Source organism: Microsporum canis, genomic scaffold (assembly GCF_000151145.1).
Source record: "Microsporum canis CBS 113480 supercont1.4 genomic scaffold, whole genome shotgun sequence".
Taxonomy (NCBI): Eukaryota; Fungi; Ascomycota; class Eurotiomycetes; order Onygenales; family Arthrodermataceae; genus Microsporum; species Microsporum canis.
Genome location: NW_003299166.1, coordinates 675328 through 692817, shown reverse-complemented (window position 1 = coordinate 692817; position 17490 = coordinate 675328). Strand labels below are relative to the sequence as shown.

At 46.4% G+C, this 17490-nt stretch overlaps 8 protein-coding genes across 8 annotated transcripts in view; 3 read left to right on the top strand and 5 right to left on the bottom strand.

Moving 5' to 3' along the window:
* MCYG_04240 (nonsense-mediated mRNA decay protein 2) overlaps positions 1–1195 on the bottom strand; it is a gene marked incomplete at both ends in the record, with an annotated part of 4034 nt that extends 2839 nt beyond the window's left edge. Inside the window, 4 exons of the mRNA XM_002846457.1 lie at positions 111–212; positions 249–950; positions 1056–1100; positions 1177–1195. Coding sequence (XP_002846503.1) covers positions 111–212; positions 249–950; positions 1056–1100; positions 1177–1195 — 868 coding nt within the window. The remainder of the gene's footprint in view (positions 1–110; positions 213–248; positions 951–1055; positions 1101–1176) is intronic.
* Positions 1196–3857: 2662 nt separating this feature from the next.
* On the bottom strand, positions 3858–5995 carry MCYG_04239 (monooxygenase; the record flags this gene model as incomplete). Its single annotated transcript, XM_002846456.1, has 4 exons — positions 3858–4972; positions 5037–5314; positions 5576–5672; positions 5731–5995. The coding sequence occupies 4 exons, from the start codon at positions 5993–5995 to the stop codon at positions 3858–3860; spliced, it is 1755 nt and encodes a 584-aa protein (XP_002846502.1).
* A 365-nt stretch (positions 5996–6360) lies between these two features.
* Positions 6361–8000, top strand: MCYG_04238 (endochitinase 1; the record flags this gene model as incomplete). The annotated part of the gene is made up of 4 exons (XM_002846455.1): positions 6361–6636; positions 6739–6802; positions 6857–6893; positions 6944–8000. 4 exons carry the CDS (start codon positions 6361–6363, stop codon positions 7998–8000), a joined length of 1434 nt encoding a protein of 477 aa, XP_002846501.1.
* Positions 8001–8659: 659 nt separating this feature from the next.
* MCYG_04237 (conserved hypothetical protein) lies at positions 8660–10206 on the bottom strand (the record flags this gene model as incomplete). Its single annotated transcript, XM_002846454.1, has 2 exons — positions 8660–8692; positions 8746–10206. 2 exons carry the CDS (start codon positions 10204–10206, stop codon positions 8660–8662), a joined length of 1494 nt encoding a protein of 497 aa, XP_002846500.1.
* A 981-nt stretch (positions 10207–11187) lies between these two features.
* On the top strand, positions 11188–12266 carry MCYG_04236 (glycosyl transferase family protein; the record flags this gene model as incomplete). The annotated part of the gene is made up of 3 exons (XM_002846453.1): positions 11188–11227; positions 11283–11718; positions 11795–12266. 3 exons carry the CDS (start codon positions 11188–11190, stop codon positions 12264–12266), a joined length of 948 nt encoding a protein of 315 aa, XP_002846499.1.
* Positions 12267–12945: 679 nt separating this feature from the next.
* On the bottom strand, positions 12946–14064 carry MCYG_04235 (conserved hypothetical protein; the record flags this gene model as incomplete). The annotated part of the gene is made up of 4 exons (XM_002846452.1): positions 12946–13305; positions 13354–13583; positions 13642–13916; positions 13964–14064. 4 exons carry the CDS (start codon positions 14062–14064, stop codon positions 12946–12948), a joined length of 966 nt encoding a protein of 321 aa, XP_002846498.1.
* A 250-nt stretch (positions 14065–14314) lies between these two features.
* On the top strand, positions 14315–16095 carry MCYG_04234 (phosphotransferase family protein; the record flags this gene model as incomplete). Its single annotated transcript, XM_002846451.1, has 3 exons — positions 14315–14387; positions 14447–15124; positions 15185–16095. The coding sequence occupies 3 exons, from the start codon at positions 14315–14317 to the stop codon at positions 16093–16095; spliced, it is 1662 nt and encodes a 553-aa protein (XP_002846497.1).
* A 139-nt stretch (positions 16096–16234) lies between these two features.
* MCYG_04233 (uncharacterized protein) lies at positions 16235–16739 on the bottom strand (the record flags this gene model as incomplete). The annotated part of the gene is made up of 4 exons (XM_002846450.1): positions 16235–16352; positions 16413–16457; positions 16528–16610; positions 16671–16739. The coding sequence occupies 4 exons, from the start codon at positions 16737–16739 to the stop codon at positions 16235–16237; spliced, it is 315 nt and encodes a 104-aa protein (XP_002846496.1).
* Between the last annotated feature and the right edge of the window lie 751 nt (positions 16740–17490).

Here is a 17490-nt window from a genome sequence, read left to right as displayed (position 1 = left end):
CTTTCACGTATGCCTCTGCATTTCGGCGACTTTGGTTGGCAAGCGCTTTTGGTCCCGAGTGACATGTTTTCTTCACATCCTCGAGATATCTGTTAACACATTTTTAAAACGCGTTTGAAGCTTCTCAGAGACCAGGGGTGGATCGTCAACCTGGGATGTGTTCGCAGGAGCCTCATCTCCAGATGCAGTGCCATGTCCTTCCTTGGGGGTATCTGTAGTCGTACCATTTGTCTCTACCGTTTTCCTACCTTCCTCAAGAGCTTTAACGCCCAAAATATCCCAGCTATAGGTTCTAGCGAAGAGTAGAGCTAGCGGTAAGTTGACATGCTCCTTATCGTAGCCAAGTAGATCTTTCAACACTTCAAGTGGAAACGGCTCCTCGTCCTTGTCTTGGTTTGGTTTCGCTGACGACTGGGGCTGGCGAGGTTTAGCACTTCCGTCGGGTCCCTTCCCGCTTATGCTTGGTACAGCATCCTTGCCCTTTCCGGTAGAATCATCAGGTCTCTCTACATCGTCTAGACTTCGCAGGAGTCCAACAAGCCAAAACTCCGTCACTACACGGAGGAGAACCCTGTGTCGGGATAAGCGTTCCTTTTCTTCTCGCTCACGGACCTCTTGTGTCCACGCTTTAAGCTGTGCTTTATCCGGCGACGTCAGACCACGACCCAGGTTCCATGCCAATCGTTTCGTAAATTCATCGGGGCCAAAACGCTGGTGAATCGCGCTCGCAATTTCAACACCGGCCGCAATTTCACCGGGTGTTTTGAGCTTACAGAGACCCTCGTAAAATGCCGATATAATTTCTGAGAGATATTTATGAAGCGAAAGCGAGCGAACGTCTGTGATGAACGTGGGGATGGCTGAGGCAGTGATTCCCGTGCGGAGACGTTTGATAAAGGCGGTATTCTTCTTCAGAGAAGAGTCCAAAGACTTGCTAACTTCAAAGACGTCTGTATCAAACGGAGGCCAGCTTTTGAATTAGCATCTCACCTAATCTTGTTAAGAGTTCAACCGCATGGTTGAAGAGAGCCTTCAAGCTAGAATATTGACAATACCTGTCTCTCCCGCCCAAACGGCCGCGTTTAAATCCCGGAGCTCTCCTATGACCATGTATTAGCTGTAATCCTACAAGAGAATTCGACAGAAACGGCGCAAAACTGTCGATAGCACACGTACTCTTTCTTGCGCGCTCCATGGTCCCCTCCTACAGATGCTTAGATCTCGTCCCGATAAAGGCACAACAAAGTTCCCCGGCTCTTCAAAGATACGTGGAAGGAAACGAAACGTAAGATTAATGTGCCACATTAGGCAAAGAGATTAAAGCGAACAGCAGCCTGAGAGATTGATAATTTGTGAGAACTCCGTACAAAACTTGCGTGTTGGAAGATAAAATGGAACTCGCCGGTTGTTTAACTTGGTCGAGTTACTAGTTTTGGGGCACTTTTTGGTGAGGTCACTCGGATAACGAAGCACTCTTTTTCTTCGCAAGCTGACAGCAAAAGAGTCCTAAACCCGTTTATACGGCCGCCACCAGTCTGTGAATATGCGCCAACTCATCCATTTATGTTATAGAGAAAAATTCTTCGTTATTCAATGCATTTTTTATCTTCTTTTGACACTGAAATTCGACCTTCAACCTTACGTAATATTATGTAATACACTCTATGGATAAACTAAGTTCCGATATGTTTGACCTGTTTGCATTTGATTATGGGTAACTTTATTACTCATCAGATCAGTGATTATACGGTGATCCCGTGATATTTTTACAGGGCAAAGCAATAAACTGCCTACTTCAGATTAGTCATGAATATAAACCATCATTTACGGAACAATACTATAATTACTATTATCTACCAATAGACGTGAGTTATTCATATATTTTTGGTTCGATTAATACGTATGCCCTTGCTGCTGCTTTATCATCGTATTATATAATTAAAGCAGCGAGCAATTTTCATGCCCAAAACGGTAAAGACAACGACATGTCGAAGTTTTGCTTCAGCTTTTTTCTTCTTCATCCTCTTTGTATGTAGCAAATCGGACTCTGGTCAGCAGCCTCATGGTGATTGTGCATAGCTTGCCAGCATCTCCAGCCGGAATGTGCGGCAATTCTCTCAACATGCTCTTCCAAGCAATCCCCCATGTCTACTCCGGTTAATACCCTTTAGTTTTGCCTTGTTCCGGGTCAGAATGCTTATCCCATGCTCTATGAAGTAAGTATATGTGATTATATATTCAAACTTTCCGCGGTGGCTGTATGTGCTTCCGCTTACATTTCTTTTGACACTATACTGGCGTATATGCTGCTCTCTTCCCCTACTTTGTGTCGACCGAAGACTTAGATAACTGCAAGTGGTCTACGCGGACATGTGGCCATGTATGGGCATGTCCCACTTGGAGATGGAATTTACATGCCCTCTTAAAAAGGGCAGTGCTAACCTGCTGTCGTCTTGTGAGGCAAAATCTCGGCATGTCCATACAGTTTGCCATAACTGAGACGCCGAAAACCGCTTGCGAAGAAAACTAGAATGCGCATGATCTTCGTCTGTCGAATTTTATCAAGAATATCGCATCACAGTACGGAAAGGATAAATCCCCCTTCCAAGTGAACGTAGTTCAACTGTGTGTAGGCGACAAGGGACGAAAGCCGTCGATCTTGGGTGTAGTTGACATAACTCCGCATGCGTATGGTGTATCCCTAAAAACCACTTATAAACTTCATGTTCGTGTGCATTGACCATAGGCAGTGACTTGGCTGTCACTATGGCGTGTGTGTATAGGTACTTTCAGTACCCATAAATATGGAAACTGGAGAAGTTAAGGTTGCCGTTTTTCCCCGTCCGAAATAACCCCTGGACATACCTGACTTGTATCTACTGTGGTAGACAGTGGCGTGTCTCGGCAGCCATGATCATAGCAAGAATTCCTCGCCAATATTACCTTCATTTGGACGATTCTCCAATTTTTCAAGATAACTGAGCTTGCCTGTGTCAGTGCCTGATCGATTAACTCCCTGCAAGTACATACTCAGTACAGGCACTGATCAGGTTCTGCCTGCAGCTTCTTGTGCCACCAAGACCAAAACATGATCTCATAATTGAGAAATAACTGAAATACGTAAGAGGTTTCATCCGACATTTTGCATATATAAGTAGTCGCTTTCCTGCTCTCAGTGTCCCGAGTTACCATCCCATCAATACCTACACCTCTCAAACCACCATCACATCAACCATGAATAACGAAGCGCAAACAAGTCAACCCTTTCACGAGCCCAAGACAGAAAGAGTTGAGAAACCAATCGTCCATAACCATGATAATGCTCATTTCTCGTCCGATGTATCGTCCACCGAACCCAGTCCACAGGTGCAACAAGACGAGTGGAAGCCACCACCCAAGACTCGCCAGTATAGCTTCAACGCACAGGAGCAAAAGCACAAACTCCAGAGCAGGTTAACTGGCCTGGTTAAGGGGAAAGAAACAGGTTTCACAGAACGGGACAACCGCTGATGTGCGCGGCTCGAGCACAGGTCAACATCACCATGCAGTCGCCTAAAATCGCCTTTTTTTTGTTGCTTTTCAGTTCTAAATTGACCATGACATGACCGTTCGTCGATTTTTGGGGAAAAGCGGCTTTCTAAATTGTTGGGGGAAAGAAAAAAAGAAGATCAATTAAGAGTCTTTTAGCGTTCATATCTGTTTCCAGAAAAAAAAGTGCATGTACACTTTAAGTCCAGCCAATATAAGCGGTAGGACATAATCTATCCCCATTAAACAAAAGATATTGCCGTCTAAATAACAAGACCTTCAAGAAGTATTAAAAAAATAACAAAAAAGAATGGTACCCAGTGAAGATTTCAAGAACGGTAAATCGATTTAAGTAGTTGGGGAAAGAAATCGTGAGACCCCCAGGCCACACTATATATAACGGCAGCCCCAATAGCCGCAATAGACAACATAGCCCGAAGTCCAATCAGAGACTCTTCGCGGATACGGCCAATGCGAGTAGTAGATTTCCCCTTTACAGAGTCATCTCCAGTCATACTGAAATCAGCCCAATTCACTCTTGATAGGAGCTTTTGGTACTCCAGTACATTGCCGGACCAGTTGTTGGTAATCAAGCCTTCTTCATTCTTATACCAGCTAGTGCAGCTTTGATGGGCAAAAGCAGTGGTGGCCAGGTCCTTCTGCAGCGAGTTATTGAATTCATCTATGCGATCTGCCCTTGGCGTAATCGTGAGATTCTGCCCACGCTTCTTGGAACGAAGGATGGCAGACAGTAGTGCCATTATATAGCGCGTCTGCGCTTCGATCATGAGGATAATTGAGCTATGACCTAGATTTGTGTTGGGTCCGTAAAGCATGGCGAAGTTTGGTAGAGACTCAATGGTTATACCGTACAAGGCGCGTGCACCGTTTTTCCATATATCAGTGAGCGAGCGGCCATTTTCGCCGTAGACCTTGATAGGATGCATAAATTCGACAGTGCGGAAACCAGTGGCGAGTATTATCAGGTCGAACTGTTGCTCGGCACCATCTACTACGATCCCAGCTTCGGATATGCGATCAATATGGCCTGTTTCGAGGTCCACATTGTCCCGGGCCAGGGCAGGGTAGTAGTCATCACTAGTGATGATACGTTTGCAGCCTAGAGGGTAGTTTGGGGTTAACTTCTCCCAAAGCTCTGGCTTGTTTGCGAGTTGCCGTTTCATAATGCCTAGGCAGACACGTTTCAGGTAGTGGGATGGCTGAGATCCTGGCTTGAGGAGTGAGGCGAAGAAGCTTTCGCGGAAATCCATTATTATCGCGCGAAATTTGGCCAAGACACCTGGGATGTATCTAAATATCACTCTTGCCGGAAGTGGTATCGACATATCATAACGAGGCGCAACCCAGTTAGGTGTTCGCTGGAAGACAGTGAGGTGTGATACCTCTGGCGCAATTTCTGGTATAATTTGGGCGGCCGTAGCACCTAATAGTACCAATTCATAAGCCAATGCCAGGTATCTAGTTATTGTTATAGATGGAAAACTTACCATTTCCGATGATACCAACCTTCTTGCCTTTGATGCTATAACTCCAGTCCCATCTGGCCGAGTGCATGATCTTGCCATTGAAGGCGTCGATACCAGGGATTGAAGGGTAGTGCGGATAGTTTAGCTGACCTACGGCGGACAAGAGAAAGTCGGATGAGAGGGTATATCGTTCCCCAAACTCGGAGTCTTTAGTGCCTTCAACGTGCACCGTTGTCTTCCACTTCTTCTCATCTTCGTTCCAACGGCATTGCTCCACCACTGAGCTGAAGCGTATATATCTGTGCAGGCCGTATTTATCCCCAACGTCGTTCAAATAGTTCTATCATATGTATCTTAATTAGCAATTTGTGCTCCAGTGCGCAAGGGATGACGTCTACCATACCAGTAGCTCTTCTTGTGACGGATACAGTCTGCTCCAGTTCGGGTTTTGCGCAAACGAATAACTGTAGAGATGGGAGAAAACTAAGCGCGTCAGAATAGAACCAGTAGGAGGTAAACCTGTCAAGGTAGCCATACCATCACAGCAGCAACCGGGATACTTGTTGTCTCTCCATGTCCCACCCAAGCCGGCGCTCTTCTCTAGTATCACGAAGTTGCGGATGTTGTTCTTGAGCAAGCCAATGGCCATACATATCCCTATAAAAAACATGTCAGCGCCCATAGTCAAAGAAGCACCCGAAAAAGGCCCACTTACCAGATATACCACCGCCGATAATCACGATTCCAGCATCCGTAAAGCTCTGGTTGCCAACGGGCGACTGCCACTGCGCCTTTGAAGCCATCTCGGCCTTTATCCTGCAAATGGCTAATCGACGACGACCAGCAATCTCATCGACATCAGTCTTATATACGCTCGCTCGGCCGACACATCGACTCGTCTGCTTCTTCCTCTGCGCATTCCCCGAAATCAACTTGGTCTCCCCAGAAAGACCGTGAAGTGGACCGTCCGGGAAACTCATCTTGTACCGAGGTTGGCGATCAAGCTTGTGAGGCCGCCCGGTTCAACCTTTTGCCCGGCATTGCCAGCTCGAATCTTCCAAGATCATATCGATCGAGGAGTCACTTGCCTGTCGTTCAAGATTCGCGTTCGTGGCAATGTTGTGTGGCTGAACTAGTTGTTGCTGCGGTGGAGTTGAGTTTTGGTGGAGCGTTTGGCTGCGCCTTGGGTTGCATGTCGAAGGGAGTGGCTATAACTATGATAGATAGATCGTGATGTCTGCAAGCTTCTTCAAAGAATATAAATAAACACAGGAAGTTATAAGAGACGGAGACAGACATCGGCTACAATTGCATATCTAGTGACGACAATAAGATAATAGCTGCAATGGCAACATACACCGTCCAGCAGGGCGACTACATGTGGAAGATAGCCAACGACCATGGCATCTCACTAGACGCACTCATCGCAGCCAACCCGCAAGTCGCAGATCCCGCCGCGATCGAGTGTGGCCAAGTCCTGAACCTGCCCGGAAATCCTGCTGGCGGAGATCGTGCTCCTCCGCCCGCTGAGTCCGCTGCACCCGCTTCCGCCCCCGCCCCGTCAGCGGGGACCGAGCGCGGGGTGGTTAACATCGCTTCCGCCGTGCCTGGTCTACAGAGAGTAAGGCCTGGGCTGAAGACCGTGGGATATTTTACGAACTGGGTAAAATTTGACTATATCTCATACGCTTTTTTGCTAAGACATGATCTGACGCTTGTACAGGGCATCTACGGACGCAACTATCAGCCAGCGGATATCCCAGCAAACCACCTAACTCACATCCTCTGTAAGTGCCAGTCAGTGCGTCTTTTGATAGACAGCTGCTAATTATTATGTTTAGACTCGTTCGCCAATGTCCGCCCTGAGACTGGTGAAGTGTATGCAATGCTGTCAAGCTATACGGATACATTGCTAACTTGGCTCATAGTTACCTATCGGACACCTACTCAGATCTAGAAAAGCACTACCCCGAAGATTCCTGGAATGACACCGGAAACAATGTCTACGGGTGCATCAAGCAACTCTTCCTCCTCAAGAAGCAGCATCGCCATTTCCACACCCTCCTCTCCATCGGTGGCTGGACGTACTCTTCTAACTTCGCTGCCCCAGCATCCACGTCTCAGGGCCGCGAGACCTTTGCCCGCTCTGCTGTCAAGCTAGTTGCCGACCTAGGATTCGACGGCATTGATATTGACTGGGAATACCCCAAGGATGCCACTGAGGCGCAAAACTTCGTACTCCTTCTCGAAGCTACCAGGTATGAGCTGGACAAGTTCTCTGCAGAAGTCGTCCGGCGTCCGGATGGTGGTAGGCTGCTGTTAACGGTTGCTGCTCCGTGCGGAGAATCCAATTATGCTCAACTTCGCATGGCGGAGATGGATCGCTACCTTGACTTTTGGAACATGATGTGCTATGATTTTGCTGGCAGCTGGGGTTCTACCGCAGGCCATCAAGCAAATCTTTACCTGTCTAGAGATAATCCGGCATCTACCGCGTTCTCTATCGATGCTGCACTTAATGCATACATGGCTGGCGGTGTCCATCCGTCAAAAATCATCTGCGGCCTGCCCCTCTACGGTCGTGCGTTTGAGCAGACGGACGGACCAGGTAAGCCATTCCAGGGCGTTGGTGAGGGTTCGTGGGAAAACGGTATCTGGGACTATAATGCTCTTCCCAAGGATGGAGCAGAGGAGTATAACGATGAGTATCTGGTGGCCAGCTGGAGTTACTCTGCTAGCCAGAGAAAGATGATCAGCTATGACACGCCTCTGATCACCTGGAAGAAGACCGAGTATATCAGACAAACTGGGCTAGGTGGAGCCATGTGGTGGGAGCTGAGTGGTGATCATCCCATTAACCATGAGCGGAGCCTTATCAAGACTGTGGTTGATGGATTTGGTGGTACTGGTGCGCTGGAGATGCGGGAGAATAACCTGAATTACCCCACGAGCGAGTATGATAATTTGAGGAACGGATTCCCTTAAGCGTGTATCTTGCATAGGCTAGTTATGCTCTACGAAACACAGATAAGCATGCGTTACGAACTAGATTTGCATATACCTAATACAAAAGCCAAACAGCGCCGAAATACACAAGTAACCATAAAAGGGGTAAAAGGCATTGAAAATCGGGCATGTTGCTAAGGACTAAACACTTACATACGGTGGCGTAGGTAGAGGGGGGACATGCAGAGGGTGAGAAAAGTTCATTAACAGTGTCTTTAAAAGGGATAATGGTGCTGCGTGGCAGACAAAAAATAGCAACTTTAACAGTGCTGGGTATTCATCGGCATCAAATGGGCTAAGAGAGAATGGTGGCAAGCGCCGACGGGGATGTCTAATATCTAGGTGTTTTGGGAATAGACGGGGAAAAAGGGAAGACTAGACAAAGGAAATTTGAATTCAATTAAACATAATACAATCAGGAAGGGTTATGATGAGAAGAATGTCAGTATAAGTCATGTCATCTTCCATGCACCCAGGCCAGTGTAAACCCTTGTTTACACTGTTATTTGATGCTACACGTAAAAAACGTAAAGGGGAAAGGGGGATCTTTTTTTTTCGGTGTGGTTGGGTTGGGGATAATTCGAGGTAATTGCTGGAACACTAGAAACTCAGCCTTATTTTGGATATAGTCTAGATATTTAAGGAGTCTTTGGTCGTTTCCAGAAATATTGCTGTATAGAGTTAGAAATATAGCGAGTAAAGAACGTGGTACTGGAGGTATTACCTTGTGCTGCTTTCTGCAGTTCCGTAATCCAGGCTTTCGCAAATCGTTGACAACAGCCTGCTTTCTCATCTCATCCGTATCAAGGTCAGGGGTATAGTAATACTCGCACTCCAATTGTTTTCCCGCAGCGTCTTTGCCTTTGCGGCTAACAGTGCCAATGCACCTAGTCTCTTCAATAATAGCTCTAATATAGGCGTTGGAAACCCTGGGCTTCCTTGATGAACCCGTTCCAATAAGGTCAGCGGGGAGGTTGCTGACAATTGTAGAGAAAGGAGTGGAGGATAGACGTGAAAAGGCTAGCTGATTTACGATGTGGTTCTGGATCACAGAACGGGATGCATCGGTTGCATTTGTTGTTGATGATTCTCGGGATGCTGAGCCGCGTTTTGCTGGTTTCTGATGAGGAGAAGCGACAGGCGTGTCTCTGGCATGGACAGCAGCCATACGGGGAAGGATATTCTCTCCGTATGGGCCGAATGAAAAGACGATAGGGTCATTCTCTTCATCATGTTCGGATAATTCGTCCGATTTTGTAAGAACACTGGACATTGAATTTCTGACGTTGGAATCCCTCGAGACGGAAGCAAGCTGTGTGCTTTGGGATGTGGAATTCGGTTCGGGAGTAGATTTTTTGGGTCGTATAGGAGAAGGTTCGTCTTCGTATACGACGACAGCACTGGGTATGGAACGGCTTGGAGTTATGGGGCGGGGTGAGTCAAGCGCCTGGACGGCGGGCGACGGCGAGACAGGAGAGAGTAGTCTCTCCCTAGACCTGAGAGGGCTCTCTGAAAAGCTGTGACGAGAACGAGAACCCGCATTTCGAAGGGGTGAGGACTCATCCCATGTATGGTCCGATGTAGAATCCTTTCGTTCTGGACGCGGCCATTGAACCAGGACACGCGAGTCCTGAACATCGATCATCACGTCTGCATCCCTAATATCCGAGGTGAAAGTCTTTCCTTTCGCTAATTCATAAGTTTTCCCCTGACAATGCAGTTTAATGCCATTCCAACCCATACATAGAATTTCAATCTTATCCCTATCAAACGGGTGGCTTGCGGGCTTGAAGAAGGCCTTGACATGTACTCTTGATATAAGTCGGTTAGGAGAGAGTTGATATGAGCAAGACGCACTTGATCTGCCCATGGTGATGGGTTGCCCATTTTCCTCGAGCATCACACATGGCACGGCAGAGAGAGGGGCGCGCTCTGAGGTAACCGACTGCGTACGTTGAAGAGCAGGAGGTATACGGGAGGGCGAAGAGCTCAGAATAGCGGTCGAAGAAGTTGGAACAGGTGTTGGATATGTCGAGAACGAGTCTTCACCCTTGAGAACCCTTCGCTTCACTGGTCGAGGAAGCGGTGGTGAGGAACATGGTTCAAACGGCGGCAACAGTGCTGCACGCTTCACACCCGCAGCAGACTGCCCCTGGAGGACCTTTCTGGGAGGAGACGAGTCCATTCTGGCGGCAAGACAGGAATCGGCTCCCACCAGCCTGCAAACGTGGCCCTGTATAGCCTTCACTGGTGTAGCCCGTTCATATGAGTTTGGCTCTCTCGCTCATGCGGTTGAGAAGTATTTCTTTTATTACAGAACTAAGCACGGCGGCAGCAGAGAAACAAGATGGAAAGGGCAAAGTAGGGGAAATATTAAAACCTGGCGATGACCAGTGGTCAGAACAGAGCCTCCTCGGGGTCGTGAGACAATAAAAGGAGTAAAAAAGGGTTGTGTGGGAAAAAAGATCACGGTCAGGGCTCTCGGAGGATGCCTGTCATTAAACGTATACACGGTGGAGGCGACGCGTTTGGTGGCTGGACGGACACACCGTGACGATAATACCACGCGAAAGACAAGGTGAAACAGCACACGACGTCAGGATGCAGTATACAGCCCTCCAGCAACGCAGCAGGCTCAGCAATTCCCGTCAAAGAGAAATATTCAAGGGATGGCGTTTTTGTATACAAACCGAGCATCTTGAAACTTCGACGTTGAAAAAAAGACGCGCCAAAGACCTCGTGAGAGCACATGACTTGCTTAGTAAGTGATACACGGCTTATGTAAGTAACACGAACCACGCACTTTTCACGTGATATAAGATCTTATCTTATCTATAGATCTGGATGCGCCAAGTTTTTGCCTCTCCACTTCCCACTTTTATTTCGACTTCATCACTAGGACAATTATGTAGTCCGTTGTACATATAGCAATAGAATATCTAGAGGAGAGACCAGGATCCTGCTGATATATGAAATCAAATGAGACGAAATCGCATTGGTCTGGACAGATTAATGTCAATTGAATTCATGGTTCACTATATTTAGGTTTGCACTACTGCAGCCCATTTTGAAATATAACAGGGATACAGGGCCGTGGTCTGTCAGTCCAGATCTAGATATTCATTGTGACATCGAAATCCTAGGAACACACGATCTTTCTCTCTTTATGAGCTCAAACGGAGAAATACGATCAGGGGCCACAAAAGGTAGGTTTTTTCTACTCGCTAAAAACTGCGGTGCTAGTTAACATATATGTGACAGTTTGGAGTGTATTGGTCACCAATTTAAGCTATCTCACGGGACTTTTGACACTGGATTATTCTCTCAAAAGGGCAGGATCAAAATATCCCCTGGTAGCTCTATATACGGACGCCCTACCTTCTGAGGCCCTTGCTGCCCTAGAGGCCAGAGGGATACCAACACGGCATATACCATTTCTTCTTCCTTCAGACAATAAAGACTACAGTAATGATGCCCGTTTCTACGATTGCTGGAGTAAGCTGGCATCTTTCTCATTAGTAGAGTATGATCGGGTTGTTCAATTGGACAGTGACATGCTAGTGTTACAAAACATGGATGAGTTGATGGACCTGGAGTTGGATGACGCTAGGTTGGGTGGTCGGGGCCAGAAAGTGTTTGCTGCATGTCATGCTTGCGCTTGTAACCCATTGAATAAATCACATTATCCAAGAGATTGGTATGTTGTCTGCCCCTAAAATAGATATCCCTGCTTATCGTGTTTCTTTTAGGCTTCCAAAAAACTGTGCATATAGCAGTCAACACGATACTCCTGATCAAGCACAGATCCAAGGCCCACCTCCAACAATTGGAGCGTCAATGCTTAACGGAGGCCTCCTCGTCCTTAATCCATCAGAGGAAATATACAACCCTATTATCTGCCAGCTTCAAGACCCTACGGCAACGAGACGGTATGCCTTTGCTGATCAGTCTCTTCTTTCGGACCTTTACCAAGGCCGATGGGTGCCTCTTCCATATATATATAACGCGCTTAAGACCATGCGATGGCCAGGTATCCATTCACAAATTTGGAGAGATAATAAAGTGAAAAATATTCATTATATACTGAGTCCAAAGCCTTGGGAAGAAGAAGGACTGGTAATTTGGGAAGAGAAGCACAATAATAAAGACCCTGTGCTACATGGAACACACGATTGGTGGTACAAATTTAACAATGAACGGTTGGATATGGAGAAGGCGAATGTGATAATTACGGATGGTTTTTGAAGCTGTATTCAACTTGCTACTATGTACCATATCCAAAATATAGCTATGAATCCTATAACTTACGAGGTAGTTATGGAAATGTTCGTCCTCAAGCTATGTCGGTAGCGATAAGCTGGTGCGGTTAACATTCTTGGTCAAACCATATGTTGAGTACCTTTCTTCAAAATAACAACCTTTGATCGCGGTTAAGATCCTTCCGCCCTTACCGTTCCTACCTTCTGCGGTGTCCTGACAAGATTCATACCCTCGAGATATTGATCTTTCAGCTACTGCCTTTGGCGGTGTCAACTTCACCATGGACACCTTCACGCCATCAGCTTCAACCTCGTTTCCATAGTCCTGAGAAATATAGCAAGTTTTTTTAAAAAGTTTGATAGGCACTTGACACACTGGCCTCGATACGCTCGGGCATACTATCCCGGAGGAAATGTCGCTTGGGTATATACTATGGAATCCTTTAAGGGCCACGCTGGCAAGGTTATACTCTCCATTTTCCTTGCCTAGGCGTCTTATCCATTGACTAGAAGCAATTTTTCGGCTGGGTAAGAGGGGTAGGTATCATACGCATAAACAGAGTTAAATACTATACAGTTTTGTACATGAGTGAAGAATTCACTGGGAGCGTCATGCCTCAGAGGACACACCTAACCGCACTAGCGGCGCATTTCGCACTTTTCTTTCATGTATTCCACCAGGGATCCTCCAGTATCTCTTCTATAGTTGGCCGCTTAGCAGGGTCAAGGTTGAAAATTCTGAGTAGCATGCGCTTCGCCTCGGAGTCAAGATTAGGGTAGTATTTCTCCTTCCACCCTGTAAAGCGTCCTGGCCCAACAGGGCCTCCATCCATTGTTGAATCCGATATAACCATCATGACCTTACCCCAGTCATCATCTTGGATATGTGCCACCAGCTCTGCAGGTACTGGTCCGAAGTATGATATCAATCGGCCCATAACCTCAAGCTCCGGCTCAATACCATCTCTCCTCAACTGTTCAAAGTCGGGGTGCAGTGTTTCAACACTAGTTGTTGCGAAGAGACACTATAGGTATTAATGATAAGCACCCTAAAGTGAGAAAAGTATACTTACTACGAGTCCGTAGGAAAACACGTCGGATGCTTTACCGATACCCTGTCCCGTCTGCGCTTCTGGACTCCGCCACATAGTATTTCCTAATTTTATCCCCTTGGGTAGTCGCAGAAGTTTTTTGTCTTTTAGCTTCAAGGAGCAATCAAAGTCGCTGAGCATGACTCTTTCTGGTCTAAGTTGGCCATCTTTATCCCAATTATAATCAACCATAACATTGTCGGGCTTCACATCTAAAACCATGCAAATTAGTATCATACTATTATGCAATTATCGCAACGAAAGTAGCACCTATGTGTATCCAGTTCTTCGCATGAAGCTCTTCTAGAGATTTCCCAAGCTCCTGCAATATCCATTTTCTCGCCTGGAGTGACATGCTTGGATTATGTTTCACCAACGAAAGTAAGTCATCATTCAAGTATTTATAGACAAGAACTCGTTCGGTCACATTATCATCAACATGCATTCGAAGATGGTGTGCCCCTGGAAACTCAAGTTTAAGTTCCAGAGACTGTTCAAACATAGAGTCAGATACGCGCTTTAGGACAAAATCTTGATTCTCAGAGCTAAATTATGAGCCAAATACCGTAAAACACGATGCCAGTTAGCTCACCGTGCGAGGTAGACGTTGAGGTCTGGTCGTTTCGGATGTTGTTTGAGTGTCTTGCCCTGTATATACTCTCGGCCAGAGCGACCAACAAGCGTCGAAGACATCCTCACGCCTCTGATGCAATACGAGCGACGAAGAAACATCGTGCCTGGTTTACAATCTTGTCTCGCGGTTCATACATTGCTTCGGATTTTGTGATGAACAAGAAACACTTTGATAGGAGTATTGATTAGTCATCTATGGATATATCACGTGATATTATAACAGATGACTAAGCGTATACATTAAACTTCTTGGTTTGTTTGAGAATATTTGATCCTTTATCAAAGGCAGACTCTGTTCGACAAAAAAAATATGAGACGGCCTGCATTGCAAGCTCTTCAGTCCGTTGGGGGGCATGTTCGGCCCCTAGCTACGGCGGGAGATGGTTCGTTTGCAAATGATAGCCAAATGCTGGGGACACAGATTAGCTGATGCAGTGCATAGCTCATGGAAATGGGCTTTTTGAATATACCCGCGGGCGTTTTATCTTCAATGTAAACGAACAAACGTCGAAACGCCGCATCCGATTTAATATGCAGGAGCTTGCATCTGCCGCAGCAAGGTCAGTGGATGCAGCGAGATGCATCAATATCCAACGGTGCCCTGATGGTCTTTATAACAAAGCATTCATCCTCACCATGGACAATGGCAAGGATATTGTTGCAAAAATACCTAACCCCAATGCCGGTGCTCCGTACTATACAATTGCCAGCGAAGTTGCAACCATGGATTTCGCGCGTACTGTGCTTCAAACTCCTGCGCCGCGGGTGTATGCGTGGAATGCTTCTGCCGATATCAACAGTAACCCAGTTGGAGCCGAATATATTGTCATGGAGAAGATTCCTGGCGTCCAGCTATCAGATATCTGGTGGGGCCTGCAGCTTAACCAAAAGCTCAAAATCTTGATTCAGGTTGCACGTTACATGAGAAGGTGGACAAGTGTGGGTTTTGACAAGCTTGGAAGCATATACTATCCCGAAAGCATGGGTACACCCTTAAATGAGGTTCTCTACTCTGAAGAGGGAAATTCTGTCCACAATACCCGGTTTACTATCGGACCTAGTACCAATCGTGAATGGAGTGATGGAGGTCGGCAAGATATGAAGTGCAATAAGGGCCCATGTAAGGGACCTCACCCATATCTATTACATCACTGCTGCTAATATACATTGGTCTAATCAGGGATGTCTGTCACTGATTACCGAAAAGCAATTGGAGACCGCGAGACAATGGCTGTGAAGACACTAGGCCATGTACCGAAACAGCTGGCGATTTTATATGGCCCTGGGCCATTGTACCAACCTTCCGCGAAAAAGAAACTTGAGGCATTACGGTACTATTCGCAAATTCAGCAAATATTACTACCTGATGATCCCTCCCTTACCACCGGTCATCTTTGGCATAACGATCTACATCATGAGAATATATTTGTTGACCCTGACAGTCTTGAGATACAAGGAATAATTGACTGGCAATCCCTCCAGATTGCACCCCTAACCGATCATTGTTTAGACCCCTCTTTTCTTGAGTACGAGGGGCCTGATGTGGGTGATCACCTCGAAAAGCCTGAGCTGCCAAACGAGATCAAGACACTTAAGGGCGAAGAAAGGGCGGAAGCCGTAGCACAATATCTCGACAAAGCAGTGATGGTTGCCTGGCGTCGACTTGTCAGAGATAAGAATCCAGCTCAACATCGTGCCATCAAGTTCCAGCAATCGGCAGCCGGAAACCTCTTGCATCTTTCCCGTCGAATATTCGAAGTAGGTGAACCTCATTTCTGCGCGCTACTGCTGGACTTGCGGGATGAATGGGCAAATTCCGGAATTCCCGGTTTCCCGCTCAAGTTCTCTGATGCAGAGGTTGCCTCGATAGAAGCAGACGTGGAACGAGCGGAGCTGGGTGTCAGAACCATGAAGTCGATTGAGCAGCGACTCGGAAATTTATGGCCGGAGAGAGGTGTGGTGGAACATGAAAACTACGAAGCGGCAAAGGAAGCTCTACAACAGATGAAGGATGAGATCATCAATGAGTTCAAGACACACCCTGGCTGGGACACGGCAGTCTTCGAGGCATTATGGCCATTTGATTCCTAATTATTATTTGGAGAGGTTGGATGTACTCGATATATATCAAGGTAAACTATGTTCAATGATCATCATGTCTTTGAACAACAAATCACTGGTAACCAACCAAGCCCGTCTAACAGTCTATCTATAAAAGATCGTAACCCCATTACTGGTTTTGACCAAAGCAAACGACAGACATCGCACCACCAGCCAGCTCTTCCACTGTTTGACATCCCTCCACTATGCCATCCTTGGTCTCGGACTCTTGTGCACAATCGTCGTCCCTATATCTTGTTAGCCCCATTGTCTTTCTCAGGCGATAGTGGCACATGGTTGAGACGTACGTGTATAGGAAACAGACGCTATGCTTAGCAGTGAAATTGATGGAACTGTTTTATTGAGATATCCGCAGTTAGTTTAATATCATATGCGAGGCGGCTTAAAGATGATATAACATACGTTTCATTAATAAAAGTACAGTCACCATCAATCAGGGTAATATAGTAATTAGACTGGCATGCATCGTCGCTATGGAAGTACCCCTATTACTACTGCGTTAGAACTTGTAACTAGTAAAGTACGAGGAACACCTTTGGACTTACAATTGGGTCTCCTTTATCAGCACGCACCAAGGCGGCGGCCAGAAGCAGGGTAGCTGTGAAGAAACGCATGATGCAGTTATGAGATTGAACGATATATAGCTAGTTAAGCAGGAGAAGAATGTGTGTATGAATACATGGGGAGGGAGGGAGGGTAACTAACAAGCTATATATAACATGATTAGCCCCTGTCATGACTGAAATTTAAGGCACATAACCTGGTGCTAGGATCCAGCACATAAATACAGCGATCCTATTTTGGGGAGCATCCACCGATACTTTATTGGATAAATTAAACATTGCTCAATATTGAGATGATGCTTTACGTGGCGCCAGCTCATCGTTAGTGGGCGCCACGACGAGATCTTATCTAGTTACTCATAGATGAGTTGGAGAAATATACACGGATGCTGGGGATCAATCTAGCTGCCTGCCTGAGAGGAATTATTAAAGCTACCTAACATCGAGTACCCTGTACATGTATGTGTGTATATGCAACCTACGCTGCGTTGCATTTCACAGACAGATTGGAAGGATCAGTCAATGCTTCAAAGGACTGACACTGTTGCGCCTCGATGACAGATTCCGAACAGTCATATGTACTGTGTTTTCTGTCAGTATACCAGAGACTGGAATAGAAGAGCGTCACAAACGTACGAGTATAATTGGCATTTAACAGCGACACTCGGTAAGAAAGATCTATAGATAGTTGTTTGTTAGCTGCGAATCGACTGGTTGCGGTATGGGTAACGTACCGAGTAGAGTTATATGGTATGCACTCGTCGTCGATGAGGTTCTGTATAACTACACCGTGCAGGTGCTG